Genomic DNA, 24,978 nt, shown 5'->3' on the forward strand with positions numbered 1-24,978 from the left:
GGGGACATCTCAACCCCAACACCCCCAGTCAAATATCTTTCCCAGGGAAAACTGTTCCACACCCAAATCCCAGGCAGGGAGTGAGCGTGGTCGAGGCGCACACTTGGCCAGTTTCTGCACACCCTGCTCTTCAACCTGCAGCCCCTGGCCATCTCCTCTTTTCGGAACCGACTCCCAGCGTTGACAGCACCACGCAAGGTTGATATGGCTTTGCTCCGTGGCTGTGCTCAGGAGGGCTACTTGGGGGGCTCTCGGGACCCCCCAGGCGCCAGAGATGGCGGGAATGAGCAGCGCCCAACCACAGGGAGAGCAGTCCTGGAGCCCAGGACCTGCGCTTGGCGCGCTGGGGCGAGATCCAGGGGTGCAGGAGGAGGCTTTGGGGCACGCGGCCTCTGCGGCCTGGGCTGCAGGTCAGGGCTCAGCCCGGGGATTTCCTTTCAAAGGTGACTTAGAGCCGCTTCGTTAGGGCAGCGCCCTCCCGGGCGGGTCCTAATGGCGAATTTGGCAGAGTCAGCGAAACGCGGCGGGGGAGCGCCCTCTCCCGCGCCCTCTCCCGCGCCAGGCAGCGGCGCGCACCGGGCCATTTGCAGCGCAGGCAGCCTCGCGAGCAGCCGCGGCGCCCGGGCCGGGAGGGAGGCGGCACCATGGAGCTGAAGAAGGACGGCACCGCCGTGTCCATCGACATGCTGCTGATCGTGCACTCGGGGAAGCGGCGCGCCGCGCAGGGCGCACACTTGGAGCCGCAGGCGGACCCGGGCGCGCTGCTGCAGCGCGGAGGAGGTAACGCGCGCCCGGCCGGGGTGCCGGGCCGCCGGGCACCCAGGCCTCTCCGTCCCAGGGCTCGCCCGCCCGCCGGGGGGCGCCCCGCGTGCCCCCGAAAGAAGTCAGCAAGCCCTAAGCTTCCCGCATGGCTGCCTGCGCCTGGGCGCCATAGCACCGGCGTCCCGTGGCAACGCGCAGCCCCGCCGGTGTCCTGGGTTGACTCTCCCTCGCGGGCCAGTCTGTTTCCTCCCCGCCGCTCTCTGCAGGGTGCAGATCAGGGTTAGAAAATGTCCCTTAACAAGGCTGGGACCAAAGCCTCAGGATGACGCACGTGTATCAGAGGCCTGCTTCCCCCGCACTGAGGGGCGCAAAGGACCCTCGGGGAGCTGAGTGCTCAGTCCGACTTTGACGTGCGGAGCTCTCCCACTGCCCTTGCACAGCTTCCTGCCTCGGTTTCCCCTTTTGCCAGCCCCTCTCCCAGTCCCCCACAGGTAGAAGGCACAGACGGGGTCAAAGGAACACAGGCTTGGGTGGGGTGGGATTTGACATCTGGTCCCCCACCTGACCCATCAATTTCGCATCCCCTGCAGACTCTGGGGGAAGTATAAGCTGGTAGTAACTGCCTACAGAGGGATCGTGGAAGGCAGGATCCTGGCTTCTGTGCTCTCCAGATACACCATGTGCGTGGATGATAAATGGTTAATAATGGGTGTTGAGGGCCTGAGAAGTCTGGGAAGCTCTGGGTCCTGGGTCTCCAAGGCTGGCACAAGGGCGCACGCCAATGACTGTATCCCCCTCCTCTTGGGGAGTGACACTTGACAGCCCATGCTGAGGAATGACTTCTCCCTCCCTTCCAGTTCTAGAGCTCCTGCTGCTGCTCTGCCTGGGTTTCTCTTCCCCAGAGCCCCTGTGCACCCTGGACATCCACCTTCCACCTGCCCGCTAAAGCAGCAGTCCGGTGGATGGCCTGGCCTCACCGGCCTCACAGGCTGGAACGGCCCTGCAGCTCTGGAGGAGCTCTTGGGGAGGCTGTCCAGGGAAAGATGGCCTTTGGAGAGCTGGGAATGTGGGCAGGTGCTCCAGTCTTGGGAGGGATTGAGGGCCAGGTGTTGTTCAGGTGTGGCTCTCTAGTTCTCAAAGCTGGTCCTGGGAGAAAGGGAAATGTGCCCCCCATATATCTCTGTAGGTGGGAAATCACAGAAAGAAATAAGACTGCCCCTACTATGTGCGCTGCAATCCAGAAAGCCTCCCCACTGTGCGCTGGGTGAGGTCCAGTTCCAGGTCAACCCAGGAGTCTCAGCTTCCCAGCCCTCTCCAATCACATCTAGCCCAAAGGCTCTGACACCAGAGAGGGCCAGGAACGCAGAGGAGCCCACGAAGTGCCAGGCTTTGTCCTAAGAGGTACCCGACAGATAGTGCCAAGTCCCCATGGCTCTAGACTCATGCTCTTCACACTCATAACGTGACTCGGGGAAACAAGGCACCCCCCACTCGATAGGTGCTGGTATTTTTCTACAAATAAGTTTCCAATTGAAGGTTTCCTGAAGATGCTACAACCCTGGAGACAACGTGTCACCTGTTCCCAGTCAGACGGTTCTGGCCCAGAATGGAGCGATGGAAGTGCATGGCCTCCTCTGTCTGCTGGGCAGGACGGGTGCTCAGGAGACCCCGGGGGCCAGGCCAGCTTGCAGGCCCAGTCCTTGGGACGCAGCCTAAGAGAGGAAAACCCTGAGCAAAACGAGCTTCCTCCAAGTCCTCCTGTAGTTATGGGAGATCCGGGCAGCTCCTCCGGTCTCCTCCACACACTCGTTTTCCCACTGGGGAGCAACTCTTCCTCATCTCTCTGAGCCCCATGTTAGAAAAGAGCAAAGCTCAGTTACTGCCACTGGGCAGACATTGAGTGGTGTGGCAGAAAGGACTCACAGGGAAAGAAGTCACCAAGGATTTGGGCTGCATGGTCAAGAGATGCTAGTAAGCGCCCTCTCCCTCTCTCTCTCTCTCTCTCTCTCTCTCTCTCTCTCTCTCTCTCTCTCTCTCTCCTTTCCTCTGTGGCTTCCCCATTTCCCCAGCTATTTCCTTAGAACAATGCTTCTCAAAAAGCCTGCCTCGGAGGGGAAAGTCCATGTTTTCCTGGGGCAGGTGAAGAAGGTAGCCTACAGTTGCCTGCCTTCAATCTGAAGATCTTGAAGTCTAGGTTTTCATCCCCAAACTGTGTGCTTTGTGCATTCCACGCCATGAGCAAAGGTCCAGGTGACACAGGTCTTGACTACAGAGGGCTCTTCCACCCCCCAAAAAAAGAAAGTGGCAGAGTAGAAATCAGGAGCTGGGTGTGGTGGTGCATGCTTGTAATCCCAGCATTCGGGAGGCTGAGACAGGAGGATCTCATTTTGTAGACAGCCTCAGCTACTTAGTGAGGCCCTTTGCAACTTCGTGAGACCCTGTTTAAAAATAAAGAATAAAAATGGGGATGCATGCAGAGTGTAGCTTGGAGGTAGAATGCCCCAGGTTCCACCCTCAGTACTGAAAAAAAGAGTAGGGATCAGGGGCTTCTAGGAGGTTGCAGGGATGAACACTGAGACTCCAGGTGGAGCTCCCAGGAACAGGGCTAGAAAGCGTACAATAGAAGCCAGGCGTGGTGGCGCACGCTTGTAACCCCAGCATTTGGGAGGCTGAGACCAGAGGATCGCGGTTTGCAGACAGCCTCAGCTACTTATTGAGGCCCTCCCCAGCTCAGTGAGACCCTGTTTCAAAATAGAGAATAAAAAATAAGGCTGGGGGTGTAGATTGGAGGTAGAATACTCCTGGGTTCCATCCCCAGCGCTGCAAAAAAAAAAAAAAAATACAAAATCAAAGAAAGAAAGTGATAGAGCTGTTGGGGAAAGGAACCCTCTGCAGCCTCCGAGGCTGGACAGTCCTTCCATGCCAAAAACTTGCTTTTACTGCCATGTCTCCACTGCCAGATGTCGGTCAGTTCTGTGCCAGGAGCTCAATCTTGCAGCTACCACTTCCAGCTGCTGCCAGAGAAAGGGGCCTTCCCGTCCCCATTCCATCAGCGCCAGCGTCTATACAGGCGCATCTGACTGGCTGTGTCCATGCTCTAGCTGCAAGGGAGGCTGCGAGAAGAGACGGCGGTCACTTCCCATTTCCAGAGGGATAAGCAGACAGTCCTTGCCCGTCCCCACATCGAGGCTCTGCAGCTCGGGGTGGAGGGGGGAGGCGGTCACCGCATCCAGAAACAGGCAGTCAAAATGTGTGTCTGAAACGGGCCCTTCACAGCGATGAAGTGGACCCCTATGAGAGGGAAATGGGGATCTGTATTGCAGAAACTCCCCCTAGGAAATCCTGACCGCCAAGCCCGCCATCGTGGACCACTTCTGCTTTAACGCTGTGCTGCTGCTCCGTTTGAGTTCTGAAGGTCACTTGTATGTCCTCAAATGAATCTTATCCAAAGGCAGCCTCCCTCTTCCCCCGGCCCCGCCTTGACGCAGCTTCGTAGCGGTGGGTGCGCTGCCCGCTCTCCCTGGCTCCCCCTTCTCCTCATCCCAGTCCTTGTTACTCCACAGGTTTCCAAGGTGTTGGGGATGCAATCCGGAAATGGCAGCAATTAGAAGGCAGTGACCTCCATGGTAAATTCTCTTTTTCTTCCTATTTTCTTTTCCATCTCTGTAATTCAATATGTTGGAAAATAACTGGAAGGGTTGGGTTTCGTTCCTTTGATGACTGGCCCTAGACCTCTAACCACCAAGCAGAAAGTGGCTGCTTGGGCCTCAGCCAGGCCTGTTGGGCCACTGCGAACCAACGGGGCCCCGCTCTCCCGGAGGCCATGCCATAAACTTGAGCACCCACTTGCCTGCTGGCTGCGCTATAGGGGAGGCCTTGGCCTCACTGGGGTGGCGAGGTTTGACTGACTGACGGGAGATGGGGCTGTTGGTGTCATGGAAGCTAACAGTTTTGGGGGGTTGTTTTTTGTTTTGTTTTGTTGTTGTTGTTTTTGCAGTATTCAGGGTAGAACCCAGGGGCATTCTATCTCCAACTACACCCTCAGCCCTATTTTTTTATTCTTTATTTTGAAACAGGTTCAAAGCAGGAGTGGTCCACAATGGCGGGCTTGGTGGTCAGGATTTCCTAGGGGGAGTTTTTGCAACACACATTCCCATTTCCCTCTCATAGGGGTCCACTCATCGGTGTGAAGGGCCCGTTTCAGACACACATTTTCACTGAGATGCAAAGGCCCTCACTAAGTAGCCGGGGCTGGCCAGGAACTGCGGTCCTCCTGCCTCAGCCTCCCGAATCCTGCTGGGATTACAAGCAGGTGCCACCATGCCCAGCTAACAGTGTGTGTGTGTGTGTGTGTGTGTGTGTGTGTGTGTGTGTGTGTGTGTGTGTTTTTAATTCTTTCTGAACAGAGAAAGGTTTACCTTAGGACAGTATTTATTTGAAGCCTGGGTAGACACCAATCAAGGGTTCCATTGGAGCGCCCTGCTGGCCTGACACCCAGCCAAGAGAAACCAGCTTTCAAAGCCTCTTCTCTCTGGCACTGGACATCTCTCTGCGAGCACTCCATTGGGCCTTATTTTGTGCTTTTCAGAGATTCACTGGACCAGCTTCCACACACAAACAGCAGCCGCAGTGAACATGATGGGCACATGGGAATTCGAATCGGAATCAGACTTGCACTCCCAGATCCTTACTAGAAGCTCCACAAAGCTGGGGGTGGTAGCACACACTTACAATCCCAGTACTTAGGAGGCTGAGGCAGGAAGATCGCAGCTTTAAGGACAAATAGTGAGACTCTCATCAACCTAGCAATACCCTGCTTCAAAATTAAAATAAGCTGGGCGACTTAGTGAGGCCCTTTGCAACTCAAAGTAAATCCCTACAGTGGTTCCATCAATGTCTTTAGCGCTCACTTTGTGCCCGGCCCAATTTCAAATGTGGGAGATGAAACAATGAACAAGACAGTCAAGAAGCCCTGGTCTCGAGGAGCTATGTTAGAATGATTGCAATCAGAATAACATTTACTGCGGCCAAGTCTCAAAATACTGGGGTGAAGGAATTTCCACTGCCTTGCTACCGGGTAGGAGTCATCCGCTAGACAAGCCCCGCCCACCCGGCACGCCCCGCCCACCGCCAGGCATGCCCCGCCCCCACCAATGGCGCCTCCTCTCTGTGTCCTGAATCATGGGCACAGATAGATACAATGGCTTCCTCCACCTCGCTGCGGGAGCCATTATATGGTAGACGCCCCAGCTTTCGCGTTATTGGAGCAACCATCACCTCCAGTGCAACTATGCTGTGGGCTGGTGAGAATTATAATAAGTACAGACCTCCAGAAACCTGTCAGCTGCAGGCTAAGCCACTAGGTAAGTGAGCGCGTGGGCAAAGTACACCAAGGGTGGGCACAAAGAGACACAGTGCCCTTGTTTACCGCAGCTCTCCCTGCCTTTGCCTGAGTCCTCTGACATTTGTCTTTGGACATCTCAGAAATACACTGAATTCATCCTCTTTTTACCATCTTCCCGGTTCCTGGTTTGGGGAAAGGTTAGTGGAAAGATTTAACAAAGTATAAAGTGATGTAGTCACTATTAAAGTCTTGGAAAAGACAGTAGATTGTGTCCATCCATAAAGAAGATAATTCAAATATTTCTTGCAAGACCACCCCCCAGTAACTATATTCTACCCACAAACTGAGAGTTTGAGGTAAACTCTGGGCTAGAGAGAAGTTCTACAGAGGTCCTAAAACCAGAAAAGATAATGCCACTCCACCAATACATGTAGTTTAAAATAAAATTTCAACCGGGTGTGGTGGTGCACGCCTGTAATCCTAGCACCAGGGAGGCTGAGACAGGAGAATCGCAGGTTTGCGGCCAGCCTCAGCAACTTAGTGAGATCCTGTTCTAAAATAAAATAGGACTGGGCATGCAGCTCAGAAGGAGCCTGCCCCTGGGTTCCATCCCCAAGACTATAAAATAAATAAATAAAATTTGTTTTTCAAATGGCACATTTCCGTGCATGAAAAAATTTAAATTGTAGCGTCACCATATGTTTTCCGACGCCAAGAGTCAGGGTACAGGATTGGAAGCTGACCTTGTCCCGTGCCTCCCTCGTTGGTCACACAGTGCAGTAACTGTTGGGCCACCCAGCCCTGGCCGCTGGATAACGTCCATCTCAGAAGGAAGCAGCTTATGGCATGTGCTGATGGTGCGCACAAACGTGGTTGAACGTGGCACTGGTCCAAAGGGCACATACTCCCCCTGCTGCTGCCCCGTACACTCCTTGGGCTTGGGTGTTGGCAGGGATGCTCCAAACTTTTGGAAGCAGCAGGTGTTTGGACTGAGATGCACTCCCCCTTCCTTCCCCCATAGCTTGCCCAGCAACGGGCTTCCCCGGCTGTGATTGGCTGCTTTCCTTGGTCCTGGCTAAAGTCTGCCTAGCAGCACAAAGTCTGCTGCCCTACAGCTAGAGGGAAACCAATTGTGCAGCCCTGACTATAAATACCCCACAGAGACCATGCCAGCCAATCACCGCGCTTGAGGATTCCCTTCCCGGATCCTGTTTCCTCCCGGGGATGCTGCCAGCTGAGGCTCCAGCCCAGCATGCCGCATCACCCTGCATTGGTACCCACAAGAGACCTGGCCTTGGCTAACCAACCGAAGCCTGGGGGCCTCAGGAATTCCGGGCCCAGGCCCTGCCAGGTGGGCCCCAAGTCCAGCCCGAGGCATGGGAAGTACTGAGGGAGCCTCTGGTTGGCTGCTCAGAGCCTGAGCATCTGAACAGAACCTGTTCCCAAACACTGGTCCCAGTGGCCACTCCGAGAGGCAGGCCCAGGGCACGCCACAGTGCTAGGGGTGCTGGGACCTCCTGCTGCCATAATCGTGGCCGCTCCAGATCTTCCCTCTGCTCCTCTGAATCAGAGGTTCAAGGGGCAGCCTGAGTAAGATTAAGGCAAAGCACAGCACAGCGCCCGCAGCGTGGTGGCAGCTACTAGGGAGGTGTGAGGGGAAGGTCACACTTCTCCTAGGAGGGATGGGGAGCCTGTGACTCCCCTTGAGCAGTGTACAGTGGGAACTGGTCCTCTCTCTGCAGCAGCCTCACGCCACTAGGCTCTGAGGACAGACATACCCCAAGAGTGTAGAGAAAGCTCGTACCTTGCGAAATTCCTGCCGTGTTTGCAAAACCAAACCAAACTGTACGTGGTCCCAACCCCGAGGCTGGAGTTAAGGGGATGTCCATCCTGCTATTTGTCTCACCAAGGAAGGGGGCTGAGCTAAGAGTCGGGAAACTTGGGGTTCAAGTTCCAAGTTAGAGGGCTAATGGGGGGCATGCTGGAGGCCCTTGGTTCCATCCCCAGCATCAAAAAAAGAAAAGAAAAAACAAAATTCCCCCAAGTTCACGTCGGAGCCTCCCAGCCCACTCCAGGGAAATGTATGAAAACCAGTCAGGCATCTATCTGCATGTGGGAAGGAGCTTTGGGGACTGCCTGGTGACCCCCGAGTAGGGAGTTATGGTTTCACGACCCTCTGAGGTGTTGCCAACTTGCTCATGCAGAACCCCAACTATGCTGAGAGGCATAAGGGGCTTGTGCACACAGGCTCCCAGGTGCCCGGCTCCATGTTCTGGGGTGTAACTGTGCTAGTTCACAGGTGTGCACACTGTGGGGTATGCACATGGGTGTGCATGGATTGGGGGCCAGGCCCGCCGCCAGCCTACCGTTCTGGCAGCTGCACACAGCTCCTGCTCTGCCCAAGGGAGATTCCACCGCGGTCCCAAGTGGTCACTGCCGGCCTCTCTGTCTTCCTTAAATAGGAAACCGGGCCGAGAAGCAGCACCCTCCGCAGCCCCAGGTCATCACTTCCTACGACAACCAAGGTAAGAACTCTCTGCCATTCACTGTGACCTCTCCTGTGGCCTTGGGCCTGGACCTGTCCCCATCAAAGACCCCCGAGGTGGTGGAGCTCAGACTGTGGGTGGCCCTGTGGAGGCTGGAGCTCCTTGGTCTGTGTGTATGTGTGTGTGTGTGTGTGTGTGTGTGTGTGTGTGTGATACTGGGGATGGAACCCAGGGGCATTCTACCTCCAAGCTACACCCCCAGCCTTATTTTTTATTCTTTATTTGGAAACAGAGTCTCACTAAGTTGCAAAGGGCCTCGCTAAGTAGCTGAGGCTGTCCGCAAACAGCGATCCTCCTGTCTCAGCCTCCCAAGTGTTAGGATTACAAGCGTGCGCCACCATGCCTGTCTTCCTTGGCCTTTTTCTTTTTTGCTTCCCAGAGAAGGTACTGAGAGGCTGCACGATATAAGCCTGCCCTGGGATCCAGGGCTTCTGGGATTCAGGAATAAAGTCCCTGAGTCTGCCGGGTGTGGTGGCACACGCTTGTAATCTCAGCATTTGGGAGGCTGAGACAGGAGGATTGCGGCTTAGTCTTCAAAATAAAGACTAAAAAATAGGGCTGGGGGTGGCGCTCGGAAGGAGAATGTCTCTGGGTTCCATCCCCAGTTCTGCAAAAAAAATTAAAAAATAAAAACTAAAGACCCTGGGCCATCAGCCCCCATCATCACCATCACTGTAGGTAGTGTTTATTGAGCACTGACTCTGAGCCAGGCACGCCGCCAAGGCGTTCCCACATTTATGCTCACTTACATTAAGCTTCACAACAGTCCTGTCTGCCAGGTACTCTATCTTCCTCTTACGCATGAGTAAACTGGGGTTTGGGAAGGCTGTCTTGTATCCAAGATCACACGGCCAGCAACAGTCCGTCCCTCGCCCTCTGCAAGGCCTCTACTGCTAACATGCCCAGCTTCTACGGTCCCCTGGACCCGGCCTCCCCCTGCTGGCTCACAGCACCCAAGCCCTTCCCTGTCCTGAGTCACAGTGGTTCCTGGAGTCTGCCTGCCTGCCCAGGGCTTTCCACCTCATGCCGGGTAGTAGGCACTTCCTTGAGAAGCCTCGCCTTTCTAGGGCAGGCTCTGAGAGCTCCGGAATCGCAGGCAATAGCATCTCTCGGATGGCTGACTATCGGCGCAAATAACTGGGCCTGCGAGCATGACAGGAGAGCCCCACAGCCTTGGCTGGAGGTGAGGGCTGGCTAGAGACCCCTGCACTCCCCATGGTTAGCTGCTCTTTACTGGAGACTCAGGACCTGGTGTCTGGGGGCTCTCAGAGGCTCAGCCTTCAGAGTTTATTACTGTGGCTCTCAGCACTGACGCCCTTAACCTGCAAGGAAATTATCTGATCACATCCAAGTAATAGTGGCAGCCCTTCCAAAACAGAAGGGCTCTGGAGCCTGGGTGCGGTGCGGAGGGGATTTGCAGCCTGTCAGGGAATTGCTGTCTGACATGCTGCCTGAGCCAACATCTCCAATGAAAGGGGCTGCAGGTAGTGAGGAAGGACCAGGCCACGGGGGCCCCCGCACCAGAAGCCAGCTCTCTGTGCAGGCTACGTCATCATCGTAGGCTACAATTCCTAGGAATACAGCTCCAGAACAGACCCGAGGGACCCAGAGAGACCTGCCACCTGCCATGAGCATCAGGAAGGCCAGCCTGGGTCCTGCTGCATCTCTAAGTTAGACTTAACTCCACATGGCTTGGCACAAAACAAGGCTTAGAGATAACCTTGCTGGAAAGATAGTAAACTAACTGGACAGGCAGGTGCACACTTGTAATTCCAGAATTTGGGAGGTTGAGACTGGAGGGTCACGGGTTCAAACTTAGACCCTCAGCAACTTAGCCAGACCCTAATTTTTTTTCTTTTTTTTTTTCAGTACTGGGGATGGAACCCAGGGGCATTCTACCTCTGAGCTACACCCCCAGCACTATTTTTATTCTTTATTTTGAAATAGGGTCTCACTGAGTTGCAAAGGGCCTCACTAAATAGCTGAAGCTGACCACGAACTGCGATCCTCCTCTCAGCCTCCCAAATGCTGGGATTACAAGTGTGCGCTACCATGCCTGGCTCACAGAACCTGTCTTAAAATTTAAAAAAAATAATAATAAAGGAACTGGGGGTGTAGCTTGGAGATACAACACTCTCAGGTTTAGAGGAAGGCAAGAAGGCAAGAAAGAGGGAGGAAGGAAAGAAGAAAGGAAAGAAGGAAGGGAGGAAGGAAAATGAGCAACTGCCTGCCTTGTGTGAAACTGACATCCTAGTCAGGGGTCAGTCAGCCTAACAAGTACAAACACTGTGAGCCCCAGGTTAGGCCAACGAGAAAATAAAGCAGAAAGAACAATGGGGTTCAGAGCTATGGGTCAGAGCCCGGTAGCTGGTAGAGCAAGTGTTCATGTACTAGGTAGCTGAAAAGACAAATTGAGTCTCTGAACTTCAGAGGCCAAAAGTCTGAAATGAGCGTCACTGGCCCAAAGTCAAAGCACCAACAGGGCTGCTCCCTGCTGGAGGTTCTAGGGGACCGTCTATTTCTTGCCTCCCTCTGCTTCTTATTTTTCAATACAGACATCAACTCCAATGCACGTGTGTGTGTGTGTGTGTGTGTGTGTGTGTGTGTGTGTGTGTGTGTTACTGAAGACCTGAAGCCGGCAGCTCCTGCTCACACGCATCTACCCACGCGTGCATGAACACTCACACTCATGTGCACACAAACACACGTGCCTGACAGTCTCTGTTAACTGATCCATGCTCCCGGCAGCCACTTCCAATCAGTCAGAGTTAATGAACAACACGGAACCCGTTTGCCAGCCCTGCATTAGGTATTCCGAGCAAATTAGGCCTGTAGACAAATCCTGATTGAAACCTGAAGAGATCTGGAGAGAAGGTGTCAGGTGGGAGAGGTCTCTTGACGGAATCAAAGGCAGCAACACAGAGGCACGCCTGTGCTGGTGCCCGTGCGTCTCTGCTTCGGAGAGGGTGAGGACGGAAAGACGAGCGGGTGGGATTAGGCCACTGGTCCAGGAGCCACGTCGTAGAGTTAGCAGGAAATAATTCTAACATGCTTTTCCTAAAATGGCCCGCACTGCAGTGTCAGAAGCGTTATTTGAGTAACAACTGGTAGAGCTAGCTGGGGAGGGAAGGACCTGAGCGAGGTCGGCCAGGCCCCTTAAGTCTTGCAAAGATCCTCCTTAGCACTAGGTTCTGATGGTTAATGGTCGTGATTAGCAAAACAGTATCTGGTAGTTCTTAGGGTTTCCATCTGACTGTGAATTCTGTTCCAGATGATGGCTTTCTATAATTAGAGACTGCTCGAGTTAGCATTTTTTTTTCTTAAGTGGTTTTTTTTTTTTTTTTTTTAATATAGGAACGTCAAGTCAGGGGTGGTGGCGCACACCTGTAATCCCAGTACTTGGGAGCCTAAGACGGAAGGACCATAGGCGTGAGGCCAGCCTCCGCAGCATCTTAGTGGGACCCTCAGCAACTTAATTAAACCTGTTTCAAATAAAAATAAAAAGGAGCCAGGTGTGATGGCTTGTACTTATAATCCCAGCATTTGAGAGGCTGAGACAGGAGGATCATGATTTGCAGCCAGTCTCAGCTACTTAGTGAGGCTCCTTGCAATTCAGTGAGACCCTGTTTCAAAATAAAGAATAAAAAATAGGGCTGGGGGTGTAGCTCGAAGGTAGAGTGCCCCGGAGTACTATCCCCAGTACTGCAAATATATATATATATATATATATATATATATGAATAGGGCTGTAGATGGGAGGTAGAATGCCCCTAGCTTCAATCTCCAGTAATATATGTATTCATATATATTCATAGACAGATAATATAATACATATTCATATATATTTGTATACATACGTATTCGTGTATGTATATAGGAATGTCATAGTCCACAAACCTTTTCCACTCCGTGCCTTTCGGAACCATAAAGCTGTCTATCAAACACTGCTCACCTTGAGACAGCAGGCCCAGCGCAGGTCAGGGGCCTGAAGCCCAGCGCAGGTCAGGGGCCTGAAGCCCGAGAAATCTCCCGGAAGTGCCCCTCCCTCCTGTGCACCGGAGCAGGACTCACCCCCACAGAGCAGGCGGCTGAGAGCTTGGCGGTGTTCTTGGAGCCAGGACTAAGCAGAACCACAGCTTTGGGCAGGAGCCAGGCAGTGGGTCTCCGGGGAATGTTGGTCATGGACCCCATTGGTCAGGAGGGAAAGGGATTTGCAGGAAGGAGAGAAGGCGGAGCTGTTGGACCAGGGCCACACCCAGAATGTAAAACCACCCATCTACCAGCCCTGAAAAGGCTTCCTTTTCTTTTGCAATTCTTTTTTTTTTTTTTTTTTTTTTTTTGACAGCAAAAATGGCTGGATTGGTGGTGGTTGCAAGTACCAAGGATGTGATGAGGAGTTTGGTTTGTTGTTGAACCCTATACCAACAAGCTGTGTATGTTCATAGCCCCTTTAGGAGTATGAAGATTGTTTGACAAAATAATTCTGGGTCAAATAGACTTTTTTTTTTTTTTTGCTGCAGGATGTAGTGGGTTATGACCTGCAGGAGGAGAGAGTGGGCGGGCCTGTGTCTTGATTCATCTTGCACGAAGCATCTTATAGCCAGGTGCCAATCGGCACCCGCTTTGAAAAACACATCACTGAGTGTTCTGGGCAGAGAAAGTTAAAAGTAGAGCAGCCCCAGGTTGCACACACAGGAAGGATTTGCTGCTGGCGATGGCACCCAGTCCTGTGACCAGAGCCAAATGAGACCCTCCACGCTGAAACACTTAGTGCTCGCTGTAAAACCTCCAGGCTGATTTTCTTTGACAGATAATGTGCTACAAAACTACAAGTCAGGATGCACGGGAACCCCTTCAAAGCAATGCCTGGGGAGACCACACCGTATCTTTTAAAATCGTTTTGAGACTCACTCTTTGGCATCACGGAGCAGGCATATGAGCTACAGAAGAAAAGCGGAGCTGTTTTTCTGCAAACGATCATTGCAACGCATTCAGCAGACGAGGGTTTAATAAAGGGCATGCTTACAATAAGGAAAAAGTAAGCCGCCAATAGGAAAACGGCCAGTTCACAAAATGGGAACTGAAGTGACAAATAAATACGTGAAAAGAATATCACACTAGAAATTTTAAAGATACACAAATACAATGAGGTATCGTTCATTGATAAAAATGTTAGCAAGTATATCCACATCTACTTTTTTTTTCTTTTTTTTTTTTTTTTTGGTACTGGGATGTTGAGCCCAAGGGCATTCACCTCCAACCTATACCCCCAGCTCTATTTTGTTTTTATTTTGAAACAAGGTCTCGCTAGATTGATGAGTCTCACTGCTTGCTGAGGCTGACCTTGAACCTATGATCCCCCTGTCTTAGACTCCCAAGTACTAGGATTACAAGTGTGGGCCACCACGCCCTGCTTCCAACTATTTTAAAACCACTGAAAACAATCAACATTTAGTAGCTTATACGTCTGCAGGTTGGCTGGACATTGTTTTCTGAGCCGAGCCATCCCCAGTTGATCTGGACTAGCTCTTGGCTGGACTTGCTGGTGGGTCTGCAGTCAGCAGGAGATGGCTGCTCTCAGACAGCCACACCTGAGAGGTTCTGCTCTGCACCAGCTGGGCTCTCGTCCACAGCCTGGGACATTTGCATGGCAGTGATGGCTGAGATCCCAAAATCAGAGCAAGACCCACAGTCTCTTGCAGGTGAAGCTCAGAACTGGGAGAAGGGCTCTTCCGTGGCTTGTTAACCAGCCAGACGAAGACCTAAGGCCAGCCCAAATCCAAGGGGTGAAACAAAGACTTTTCGTTGGGAAAAAGGACACAGTGCAGTGGCCAGGTATGCCCGCCATTGGTCCCAGCAAGAACGAGCTGAATGGGCACTCTCGCAATCTGTTGGTGGAATCGCACACCAATAAAACTGTTGATGGGCAAAGTGTGCCCGTATCCAGTAAATGCCTTAGAAACCTCCACCCACTTTTATCCACATTTAAGAATTTATTCAAAGGAGCTCATTTTAAAAGTGTTAAAAATGCCTGCATCAGAACATTCATCACACTCTTGTTTATAATAGCAAAACGTTTGGGGAAAATAAAATATTCAACAAAACAGGGATGGCATAAATGAATGATAAACCATTTCTAAAAGAGAGTACTGTGCAGCCACTTAAAATGACATATGGCTATATTCGCTGATGTGTAACGATTTAAATGAAGAAAGCATATTGTAAAAAGCACGATGATTATAATCTTGCTTTTGGATTTTTAAGAGCAGAAATTAAGTCTAAAAGAATTTTCACTTTCTTCTTTGTATCTTCCTGTACCATTCAAATCTTATTTTGTTTTCATTTTACATAGGTTTTTTCTTGGCGGGGTTGTGATTAGTATTTTTTTTTACTTTTTAAAATTGGGCTTTTGCCAGGTATGGTGATACACGCTTGTAATCCCGGTACTTGGGAGGCTGAGACAGGAGGATCGCAGGTTGAAGGACAGCCTCAGCAAATAGTGAGACTCATTAACCTAGCAAGACCCTGCTTCAAAAATGCAAATAAAATAGGCTGGCGTGGTAGCGCGCAGGTTTGTAATCCCCACGCGTGGGAGGCGGAGACAGGAAGATCAAGAAGGTTTGAAGCCAGCCTTGCTGGCTTAAGAAATCCTGTTTCCAAATAAAAATATAAAAACTAGCTGTCTGGGAGTGTAGCATGGAGGTAGAAGGGTTTCCAGGAACCCCAGTACCACAAAAAAAAAATGCAAATAAAATAAAGCTGGGGGGTGTGTGGCTTGGAGGTAGAATATCACTGGGTTCAATCTCCAGTGCCACAAAAAATAAAATTAGACTTTTGTGGAGTTTAGTTCTGAGTTTCAACACATGCATAGATCTGTGTAGCCACCACTGCAATCCAGATATAAAGCAGCTTTATTTAAAACTTTCCTTGTGCAGATTCTAAGCCTCCCGTTACCCCTGAGTTCCTGTGTGTCGTTTAGAAATGTTTCTTGATTCGGATGTGCCGCGGATTGTTTACCCATCCGCTCCCTGGAAGACTTTGGATGGTTCCCGGCTTGGGGTGATTCTAAACAGACCTGCTTTAAACATGGGTGTCCAGGGTTCTGTGTGAGCACAAGTTTTCATTCTCCAAGTTAAGTGCCCAGGAGCACAACTGTTGGGTTGCGTAGTGAGTGCGAGTTTGGTCTCATAAGACGCTGCCACCCTGCTTTCTGAAGGACCTGCTTCCCTCTGCAGCCCGCCAGCAACACTGAGGTCCCACTTCCGGCATGTTTTGTCAGTACCACCTGCTCTCACTGTTTTTAAGTTATACTCTTGCTCTCTGCTAGATGTGAAACCTCGTTGTGACTTAAATGTGCTCTCCCCTCATGGCAGATGATGCTAGACATCTTCTCATGTGTTTATTTTCCATCTGAAATTTTTGTTGGGGGGGGGTATCTGCTCCTTTGCCCCTTTCCGATCTGATTGCTTTTGTACTTTTTTAAAAATCAATTTATCATATTTGTGTGGGTCTGTTTTATGGCTCTTTCTGCTCCACTGATTTTCTGTCGTCTGCCCTTTTGCCAAAATCTCACTGTTGTGATGACTGTCGCTTTATTAATCCATCTTGAAATCAGTCAGTGGGAGTCTTCTTTTTTAAAAAAAAAATATTTGGGGTTTGGTTATTCTAGCGTCCATGATTCATCATCTAAATCTTAGAATCGCCTTGTCTATATCTACAAAATTCCCCTAAGGAGTTTGATTGAAGTTGCATTAAATCAATAGATCAATTTGGAGAGAATTGACAACTTGACAATATTGAGCCTTCCGGTTCATAAGTATGGCACGCCTCGCCCTTAGTGAAGTCCTCCTAAAATTGTTATATGTTGTGATTGTCATCATACCATTACTGGATGTGTTTTTGAGTTTGTGTTTGTTTTATGTTTATACCTAAGTGTTGAAATTTTGGATCTATGAGAAAGGATAGTGTTTAAATTCATTTTCTAATTTTTATTTCTAGTATAGAGAAATGCAATTGATTTGTATGTTAATTTTATATTCTGTGTCAGTGCTAAAATCAGTTATTTGTTCTAGGAGCTTTTTCTTATAGATTACTTGGGAATTTTATGTAGACAGACACAGACAGACATATCTATGAAGATAGTATGACTTTTATTTATGTTTCTTATCTTTTTTTGTGGTACTGGGGATAGAACCCAGGGGCTTTCAACCTCCAGGCTATATTCCCAGACCTATTTTTTTTATATTTGGAAACAGGGTCTCACTAAGTTGCTGAGAGCCTCGCTAAGTAGTTGAGGCTGGCTTCGAACCTGTGCGATCCTCCTATCTCAGCCTCCCAAGTTACTGGAATTACAAGTGTGCACCACCACACCCAGGCTGGGTAGTACTTCTAATCTAATCTAATGTAATTATTGGGAGCATTGAGACTGGACATCTGTGATTTGTTCCTAGTATTAGAAAGGTTTTTCACCATTAAATATTCTGTTAGTTATATACATTTTATAGATGCCCTTTGTCAAATTAAGAAAATTCCCTTCTGTTTCTATTTTGTTAGGTTTTTCTCATGAATGGGTATTAAATTTTGTCAAATGTACCTTTCTCAATCAATTGATATGATCCTGTGGGTTTTTTTCCCCTTTATCCTATTAATAGAGTGAATTGTTTTAAGTTTCAGACATTAATCCTATTTTGCCTTCCCAAAATAAACCCCACATGTTTGTGGTCTATTGTTCTTTTCCATGTTGCTGGATTTGATTTTATAATATTCTGCTGAGGATTTTGTCTTTATATCTATAAGGGGCATTAGTCTACAGTCTTATCTTCTTAGGCTGTGTTTGTCTGGTTTTGTAAAAGATAAATGCTGGCTTCATAACATGAATTATGAAACATTTACTCTGCTCCTGTCTTCTGAAATATCTTATGAAGAATGGGTGTTATTTCTTTCTAAATATTTGTTCGAATTTATCAGTGAACCCTTCTGGGCCTTCTCTTTGTTTGGGGGAGTTTCTATTGTCATTCTGTTTGGTTTGGGCTTTGGTTGTTGTTGTTGTTTGACAGTGTGAGGACCCAACCCAAGGCTTCGCGCACGCCAAGTAAACGCTCTACCACTGACCTGAACCCCCAGCCTCGGCCTCACTTTTTTTGTGTGTGAATGGCTTTAAAGAAGTTTAATTTTAAAAATAGATATAGGAAAAATTGTGTTATCTACTTCTTGGGTGGGTCTTTGTAGTAATTTGTGACTTTCAGGACATGTGATGTAAACTGTAGAATTTATCTGCAGAGTTGTTTGTAGTATTATATATGGGGAGTCTATAGTGATCTTCCCCCATTTCATCCTGATATTAATATCTGTCCTCCAGATTTGTGTCATAATTCTTTTGTTCTTGGTCACTCTGACTAGAGGTTTATCAATTTTATTGATCTTTAACAAAGAGCTAGCTTTTGGCTCCATTGATATTCTCTGTCATTATTATTTTAAATTTCACTAATTTAATCTCTTGTCTTTTTCATTTCTTTCTCTTCACTCGCCTTAGATTTAATTCTTTATTATTTCTCTACCTTACCAAGCTGGAAACTTAGATTAGCGATTTAAGATCACTCTCCTCTTCTGATATAAAAATGTAATGCTATGGTTTTCCTATGAAGCACTGTTTTGGCTTCTTCACACACATTTTAATATGTTGTGTTTTATTTTTTTCTGAGTTCAAAATATTCATAAACATCCCTTTTTGGAAGGATTACTTGGAAGTATATTATTTCATTTCAAGTGTTTGGAGATTTTTCCAGTTACTTTCTGTTTTTGTTTGTTTGTTTGTTTGTTTGTTTTTTGGGTAGTACTGGGGGTAAAACCCAGGGGCTTTCTACCTCTGGGCTATACTCCCAGACCCATTTTATATTTTATTTGGAAACAGGGTCTCACTAAGTTGCTGAGAGCCTCACTAAGTAGCTGAGGCTGGCTTTGAACCTGTGTGATCCTCCTGTCTCAGCCTCCCAAGCGCAGGGATTGCAGGCGTGCGCCACCACGCCCAGCTTTAACCCTAGTTTAACTCATTATGGCCAAAATAAAACTCTCTGTAATTTATTTGAAGCTTTTTAAGGCTTGTTTTATTATCTAAAATATGGCCCATCTTGGTGAATATTCTATGGTCACTTGAAATGAAAGTGTATTCTTGTGTCATTTGGTGCTGTATTATATAAACATCAAATAAGTCTTGTTAGCTGATGGTGTTAATTCTTCTATATATTTGATGATTTTTTTCTATTAATTCTCTCAACTATTGAGGGTTGCTAAAATTCTAACTCTAATGTAGATTTGACCGGCTTTCCTTTTAGTTCTATCAGCTTTTGTTTTATATACTTTAAAACTTTGTTGTTAGGAGGGTATATATTTAAGATTGTCTTGTCTCTTTGGTGAACTGACTCTTTCATCAATACGTAATATCCTCCCATCTCTGATGTTTTTCTTGCTCTGAAATCTCCCTTTTCTGGTATTAAATATGTTAACTCCAAGGCTGGGCGTGGTGGCACACGCTTGTAATCCCAGCATTTGGGAGGCAAAATCTAGAGGATCGTGGTTCGCGGACAGCCTCAGCTACTTAGCGAGGCCCTTCACAACTCAGTGAGACCCAGTTTCAAAATAAAGAATAAAAAAATAGGGCATGGGGTGTAGCTCAGAGGTAGAATGCCCCTGGGTTCCATCCCCAGATCTGAAAGAAGAGGGGAAAAAAAAGCATGGTAACTCCAGCTTTATGTCATCCTTTTAAACTAATAAATTTCATGATAAAGTCAAATCCTTAGAAACAGAATGTGTTCAGTGTTGCTTATTTACCCTTTCTCACAACCTCTGGCTGCTAAATGGAATGCTTACGGTCTATTTTTTGAGCAGTATGCTTACACTTGATGTTAGTATTGACACGTTTGGATTTAGGTCTTCCACTTTATTATTTGTTTTCTATTTCCTCTTTCTTTTCTCTGCATTATTTTATGCCTTGCAGAATTGCATTTCTTTTATAATTTGCATTGATTTCTATCTCTTCACATAGATCTTTTTGTATGTATTAGAAAGTGCATACTTCACTTTCAGATAGAATGAATACACTGTCCTTTCATATAGGTAGTTAATGTGTATTTTACATCTACATATACTGAAAACCTATCAGAAAATGTTATAATTATTGTTTCATCGGCTTTTGTGTTAAAGAACTTAAGAGGAAAATAATAGGCTAATATTTTTACCGAGGTATTTACCATTTCTGTTCTTCTTCCAAGTTTCCCTCTGGTGCCTTTTATTTTATATCTGCAGAACTTTCATTAGCATCTCTTTCTGAGCAAGTCTGTTGTTAACAAATTCCATCGGCATTGCTTTATCTAAGAATATCGTTGTTTTACCTTCATTCTTGAATGGTATTTTTACTGGCTGTGGAATTCTGTGATGACAGTTCATTTCTTCCAGCATTTTAAAAATGTTCCACATCCTTCTGACCTGGTTTCTAACAAGAAATCTGCAGCAATTCCATACATAATACATCACTTTTCATGGACTACTTTAAAAATTGTTCTGCCTTCGTTTGGTTACAATGTGCCTCGACTCGGATCTCCTTACTTATTCTTTTCAGGGTTTACTAAGTTTCTTGAATCTCTAAGTGTGTCTTCTCCCAAATTTTGGAAGTTTTTGTTATTTCTCCCAGTATTTTTCTGTACCGCATTATTCCTCCTCTCCTCATGAGAAGTCGATGACATTAATGTTAGACTTCGGGGTGATTATCTTATAGATCCCTGGGGGCATTGTTCACTTTTTGCCGCTGTTCAAATTGGATTGTATTTATTGGTCTCTCTTCAAATTCTCTGACTCATTCCTCTGTCATCTCCATTCTGCTATTGAGCAAATCCAGAGAATATTTGAACTATTTTATATTTCAGTTCTAAATTTTCTTTTTTTTTTTTTTGCTTTGTATTTTCTATTTCTCCGCTGATGCTTTGCATGTTTTCATTTATTTTAAAACTTTTTGCCCTCACTTTTTGGAACATGGCTATCCTAAATCCTGTCTCACTTAACTCTGCAAATTGGCAGCTGTTGACTGCCTTTCTTTCTTTTTCTTTCTTTCTTTCTTCCTTTGTTTTGTTCCTTTTTCCCTTTTTGCCACACTGGGGATGGAACCCAGGGGCATTCCACCTCTGAGCTACACCCCCAGCCCTATTTTGTTTGTCTGTTTTTGTTTTGAAACAGAGTCTTGCTAAGTGGCTGAGCGTCCTGATACAGTGCTGAGGCTGTCCTCAAACCTGTGATCCTCCTGTCAGCCTCCCAAGTACTAGGATCACAGGCGTGCACCACCACACATGCCCGGCTTGTCTTTTCCTTTTCCAGTTGAGATTTTCCTGGGTCTTCTGCTGAGTAATTTCGGGTCGACACCTTTGAAGTGCCGTACAGATCTGCCCTGCATGTGCACCACCCTGCGGCCAGTCTGGGGCTGGGGACATTGGTCTTCCCCAGTGATTTGTTCTCCAAGGCTGTAGCAAGGTATCTAGGATGAGACTTGTGTATGCACAGCACAAGGGGATCGCAACAGGTCATCTGCGGCCTATGGAAGTGCTTTCTGGAGAATCTTCGACTTCATGACCCACTCTCTGATCCTCCAGCCCCAAAAAAGTAGCATGCCTGAATTTCCTTACTCTGCCATGGACTTCCCTTGCCTATATGTTTATTAAAGGCTGACCAGCAAGGGGGATGATGGGGAGAGAGAGAGAGAGAGAGAGAGAGAGAGAGAGAGAGAGGAGAGAGAAGTAGTTGAGTAGTGTGGTAGTTGAGTAGCGTGTCTGTGTCTGTGTATTGAACCCAGAGGTTTCTACCTCCGAGTTATACCCCCAGCCCTATTTTTTTTTTTTTTTTTTTTTGGTGATACTGGGGGTGGAACCCAGGGGCTTTCTACTTCCGGGCTTACACTCCCAGACCTATTTTATATTTTATTTGGAAACAGGGTCTCACTAAGTTGCTGAGAGCCTCACTAAGTAGCTGAGGCTGGCTTCGAACCTGTGGAATCCTCCTTTCTCAGCCTCCCAAGCGCGGGGATTACAAGCGTACGGCACCAAGCCCGGCTAGCCCTATTATTTTTTAATTTTTATTTTGAAATAGAGTCTTGCTAGGTTGATGGGATTCTCACTATTTGCTGAGGCCATCCTTGAGCCTGTGGTCCTCCTGTGTCATCCTCCCAAGTACTGAGATTACAGGCAAATGCCACCATGCCTGGCTAAAAAAAAAAAAAAAAAGCATTTTTACACACACACACACACACACACACGCAGTCATAGGTTCTCTCGTGGGAGAAAAAGTCTCATGTGCCTACCTGGCCACCAAGATCACTGCTGCCGTTGCTACTAACAGAGTTGCTGGGGGCTGAGTCAAGAAGCAAGAGATAAAATAGACAGCACAGCATTACTCTGACTCTTAGGGGAAAACAATCTCACTCCTCAGGAGGAAGGGAGGGCTTTTCCTGAGCACTTTCCTCTGCACCCGCTGTGCGCACTCCTGGGCGTGGTGATGCCTCTAAGTCCAGTCTAGGTGATGGCAGAGGGGACAGGAGCATGGAAAACTCTCTGCCAATGTGGTGATGTTTTAAGTCCTGGTCTTCTCCCCTGGTCTCCTACCATTGATTTTGCAAGAGTCTGCACATAGTTTTCCCATGCATTCTGTCCAGACATTGAGTGGGAGAGGGAGGACAGACTGCATCTACTCCATCTTGCCTTGATCCAGAAACTGTCCACTTGGCTTATTGTTTGGGTTTAAAAAGAAAAAAAAAAAGCAAGAATTGCTTCTTATACATTAAAAAAAAAAAAAAAAAAAGCTGTCGCACGTCCTTCCTGGGAGTGCATGGCTAAGAACGGCATCGCCCTCCTCTTCCTCTGCAGGAACACAGCTGACCGTGGAGGTCCACCCTCGAGATGCCATGCCCCAGCTGCTCAAGAAGTTCTCCTTGGCTAAACGTACGTACGTACAGGGCTGTTGCTGGTGGAGGGCTGGCCAGGAGGACTCTGGGTAGTGAGGTGGGCCAGATCCCAGCCTGAGGCTACGAACCGGGGAAAGGCGGGCACATGAGATGTTTCATTGAGAATATTGTTGCTGGTGCCTTTTAGGAACCATTTGCCGACTACCTAAAAAGTGCCGTGCCCAAGTCCTAAGAATTTTAAATTCACTAACTTTGGAACCCTTTGACGTCTAATGATCAGAAAGGTGATTACTGCCCAGGTTATCCAGCTAAGAAGTGGGTCAGAACCCAGGTCCAACTCTGAAGCCTGTGATCTTATCCACGCTACTTGGCTGCCATCAGTGCTATGTGTACAGGCCCGGGACCTGGCCCATGATCGCTTCTCCACCCCCTTCTTCTCCTGATGTATGTCCCTCTCATGGCAAAATAGGAAATGCAGGCCAGAGAAAGAACACTACAGAACAAACAAGTCCCAAGTCCTCCCCAAGTCTACTTGATGGCCCAGAGTCCCCCAATGTTGAGTGGCCTCAAGTTCTTAGTGGTCAGAGCCCAGGACAGAAGCCCAGTATAGAAAGGACATCTCTGAAGGCTACTAGCTGGGTTTATGTCTCAGCCGTGTGACCTTGGACAAGTGGTTTAACCTATCTCCTTGTTTTAAAAAAGGAAATTAAGCCGGACATAGTGGTGCCTGCCTGTAACCCCAGTACTTGGGAAGCTGAGACAGGAGGGTTGAAGATTTAAGGATAGCCTCACCAATTTAGCAAGACTCTAGCAAACTGGCAAGACCCTGTCTCCAGATAAAAAACAAATTAGGACCGGGGTATAGCTCGGATACAGAAGGCCACCGGGTTCCACCCTCAGTACCAGAAAAGAAGAAAAGAGGAAAACACATATATTTCTCTTACAGGATTGTTTTGAGGTCAGAGGAGACAGCCTGGGCCAGGAATAAGAAGTTTAAGATAAATGCTAGCTACTCTTGTAAACCCCGCCATTCCATCACATCCTGTAGGTGGGAAAGTGCCGCCATTTCTCAGAATGGCCCGTTCTGAGGGTGCAGTTGTAACCTCTGTGATAGTCACAGCCCAACGTGGCTTTTAGGGGCATAAACCACCTGCCTCAGCATCTCCACCCTTAGCAACATGTGGGTCCCTCAGGCAGCCCGCACCTCCCCGACATAGCTTCAGAACAGCAGGAAAATAATTTCTTTCCTTTTTCTCATGGAGTCTAATGGCAACTGGCCAGCATCCTGCCTTAGCAGTCATAAGATCCACAGGATCCGGTTGCCCCTCAGTAATTCCTTGGGTGGCTGTCAACAGTTGTGGGTTCTAAGGTCTATACAAACCGCCTTCCTCCCATTTTATTTTTAACCCACGGTTCCTTCTTTCCCTGGGGTTATCTGGAGAGAATTTGTTGATGTTCTCAGAACCCCCAGCCACGCTCCAAGATGGCAGGAGAATACAGGGAGGGTGTTCAGGAGGGCGTATCTGCTGCATAATGAAGGCATTGAAGTCGGGACACCTGCTGCAGAAGCTCTGCTCGCACCTGCAGCGCCCTGTCTGCCTTTCACGCCCCGGCTCCCAGTCCCCCTCGACCCCACCAGGAAGTCCACGGCCATCCCAGTGGCACTTGGATGGTGGACGGGGAGAGGGACAAGGAGGCGGGGCAAAGGGGATTGCAGAGAAGAGGCGGGAAGCTGGGACCTTCTCGTAGAGACGCCACAGAGCTGCGTTTCTGTTTCTTACCACTTGTCTCTTCTGACCTTTGGGATATTGTAGGTTTACAAGGTGATAAAAATGGGAACACAAGACCCCGGCAGCCTGGAGGGAAGGACGCCCATGGTAAGTTCCAGGCCTTCTCCAGAGAGCAATCTCCAATCTGTTGGCAGTGGTTTCCTGGGGCAGAGAGTCTGGGGCCCCCTCTGGGTTTGGGGGAAAGAATGTCAGGATTGGCCAGAGTGCATCCACATATCAGATGGCGTCCCAAAGCTAAAGACCAACCCTTTCCAATAATCGAAGCAGCCCATGATGGGAAACTTATTCTGTCCAATTTAAATGGAACGTCACGTGTCTTTACGGCAGGCGGCATGTGACTTAAGCAGACGGAGGCAGAGAAGAAACACTGAATGCATAGATGGCCCGGGTTAGAGCCCTGCTTCCCCCTGCCTTAGATTCCCCCTCAATAGACCAGATGCCATCGAGACCGCTCAGCAATTCTTCCTTTTATTTTGCTTTAAAATTAGAATGATTTAGCTAATGCAACTGGTGTTTTAAATGCATTTATGCAAAAATTCTATTTGGATTATATATACTCTGCTCAGAAGGTAAATTTAAGGAGGCCCAAATTATTGT

At 48.3% G+C, this 24,978-nt stretch overlaps 1 protein-coding gene across 3 annotated transcripts in view; it reads left to right on the plus strand.

Annotated features, from left to right (window-relative positions):
• Nucleotides 1-644: 644 nt before the first annotated feature.
• Nucleotides 645-24,978, plus strand: part of KY (kyphoscoliosis peptidase) — a gene marked incomplete at both ends in the record, with an annotated part of 46,978 nt that continues 22,644 nt past the window's right edge. Inside the window, 5 exons of one of the 3 annotated variants that reach the window (XM_080696945.1) lie at nt 645-780; nt 4,326-4,388; nt 8,569-8,631; nt 22,554-22,628; nt 24,406-24,468. In XM_080696945.1, the coding sequence (XP_080553071.1) occupies nt 645-780; nt 4,326-4,388; nt 8,569-8,631; nt 22,554-22,628; nt 24,406-24,468 (400 nt within the window). Of the gene's footprint in view, nt 781-4,325; nt 4,389-8,568; nt 8,632-22,553; nt 22,644-24,405; nt 24,469-24,978 lie in introns of all 3 variants that reach the window. The other 2 variants (XM_080696946.1, XM_080696947.1) reach the window with 2 other exon arrangements.

The sequence above is a fragment of the Muscardinus avellanarius genome, assembly GCF_963383645.1.
Source record: "Muscardinus avellanarius genome assembly, chromosome: 5".
Lineage (NCBI taxonomy): Eukaryota > Metazoa > Chordata > Mammalia > Rodentia > Gliridae > Muscardinus > Muscardinus avellanarius.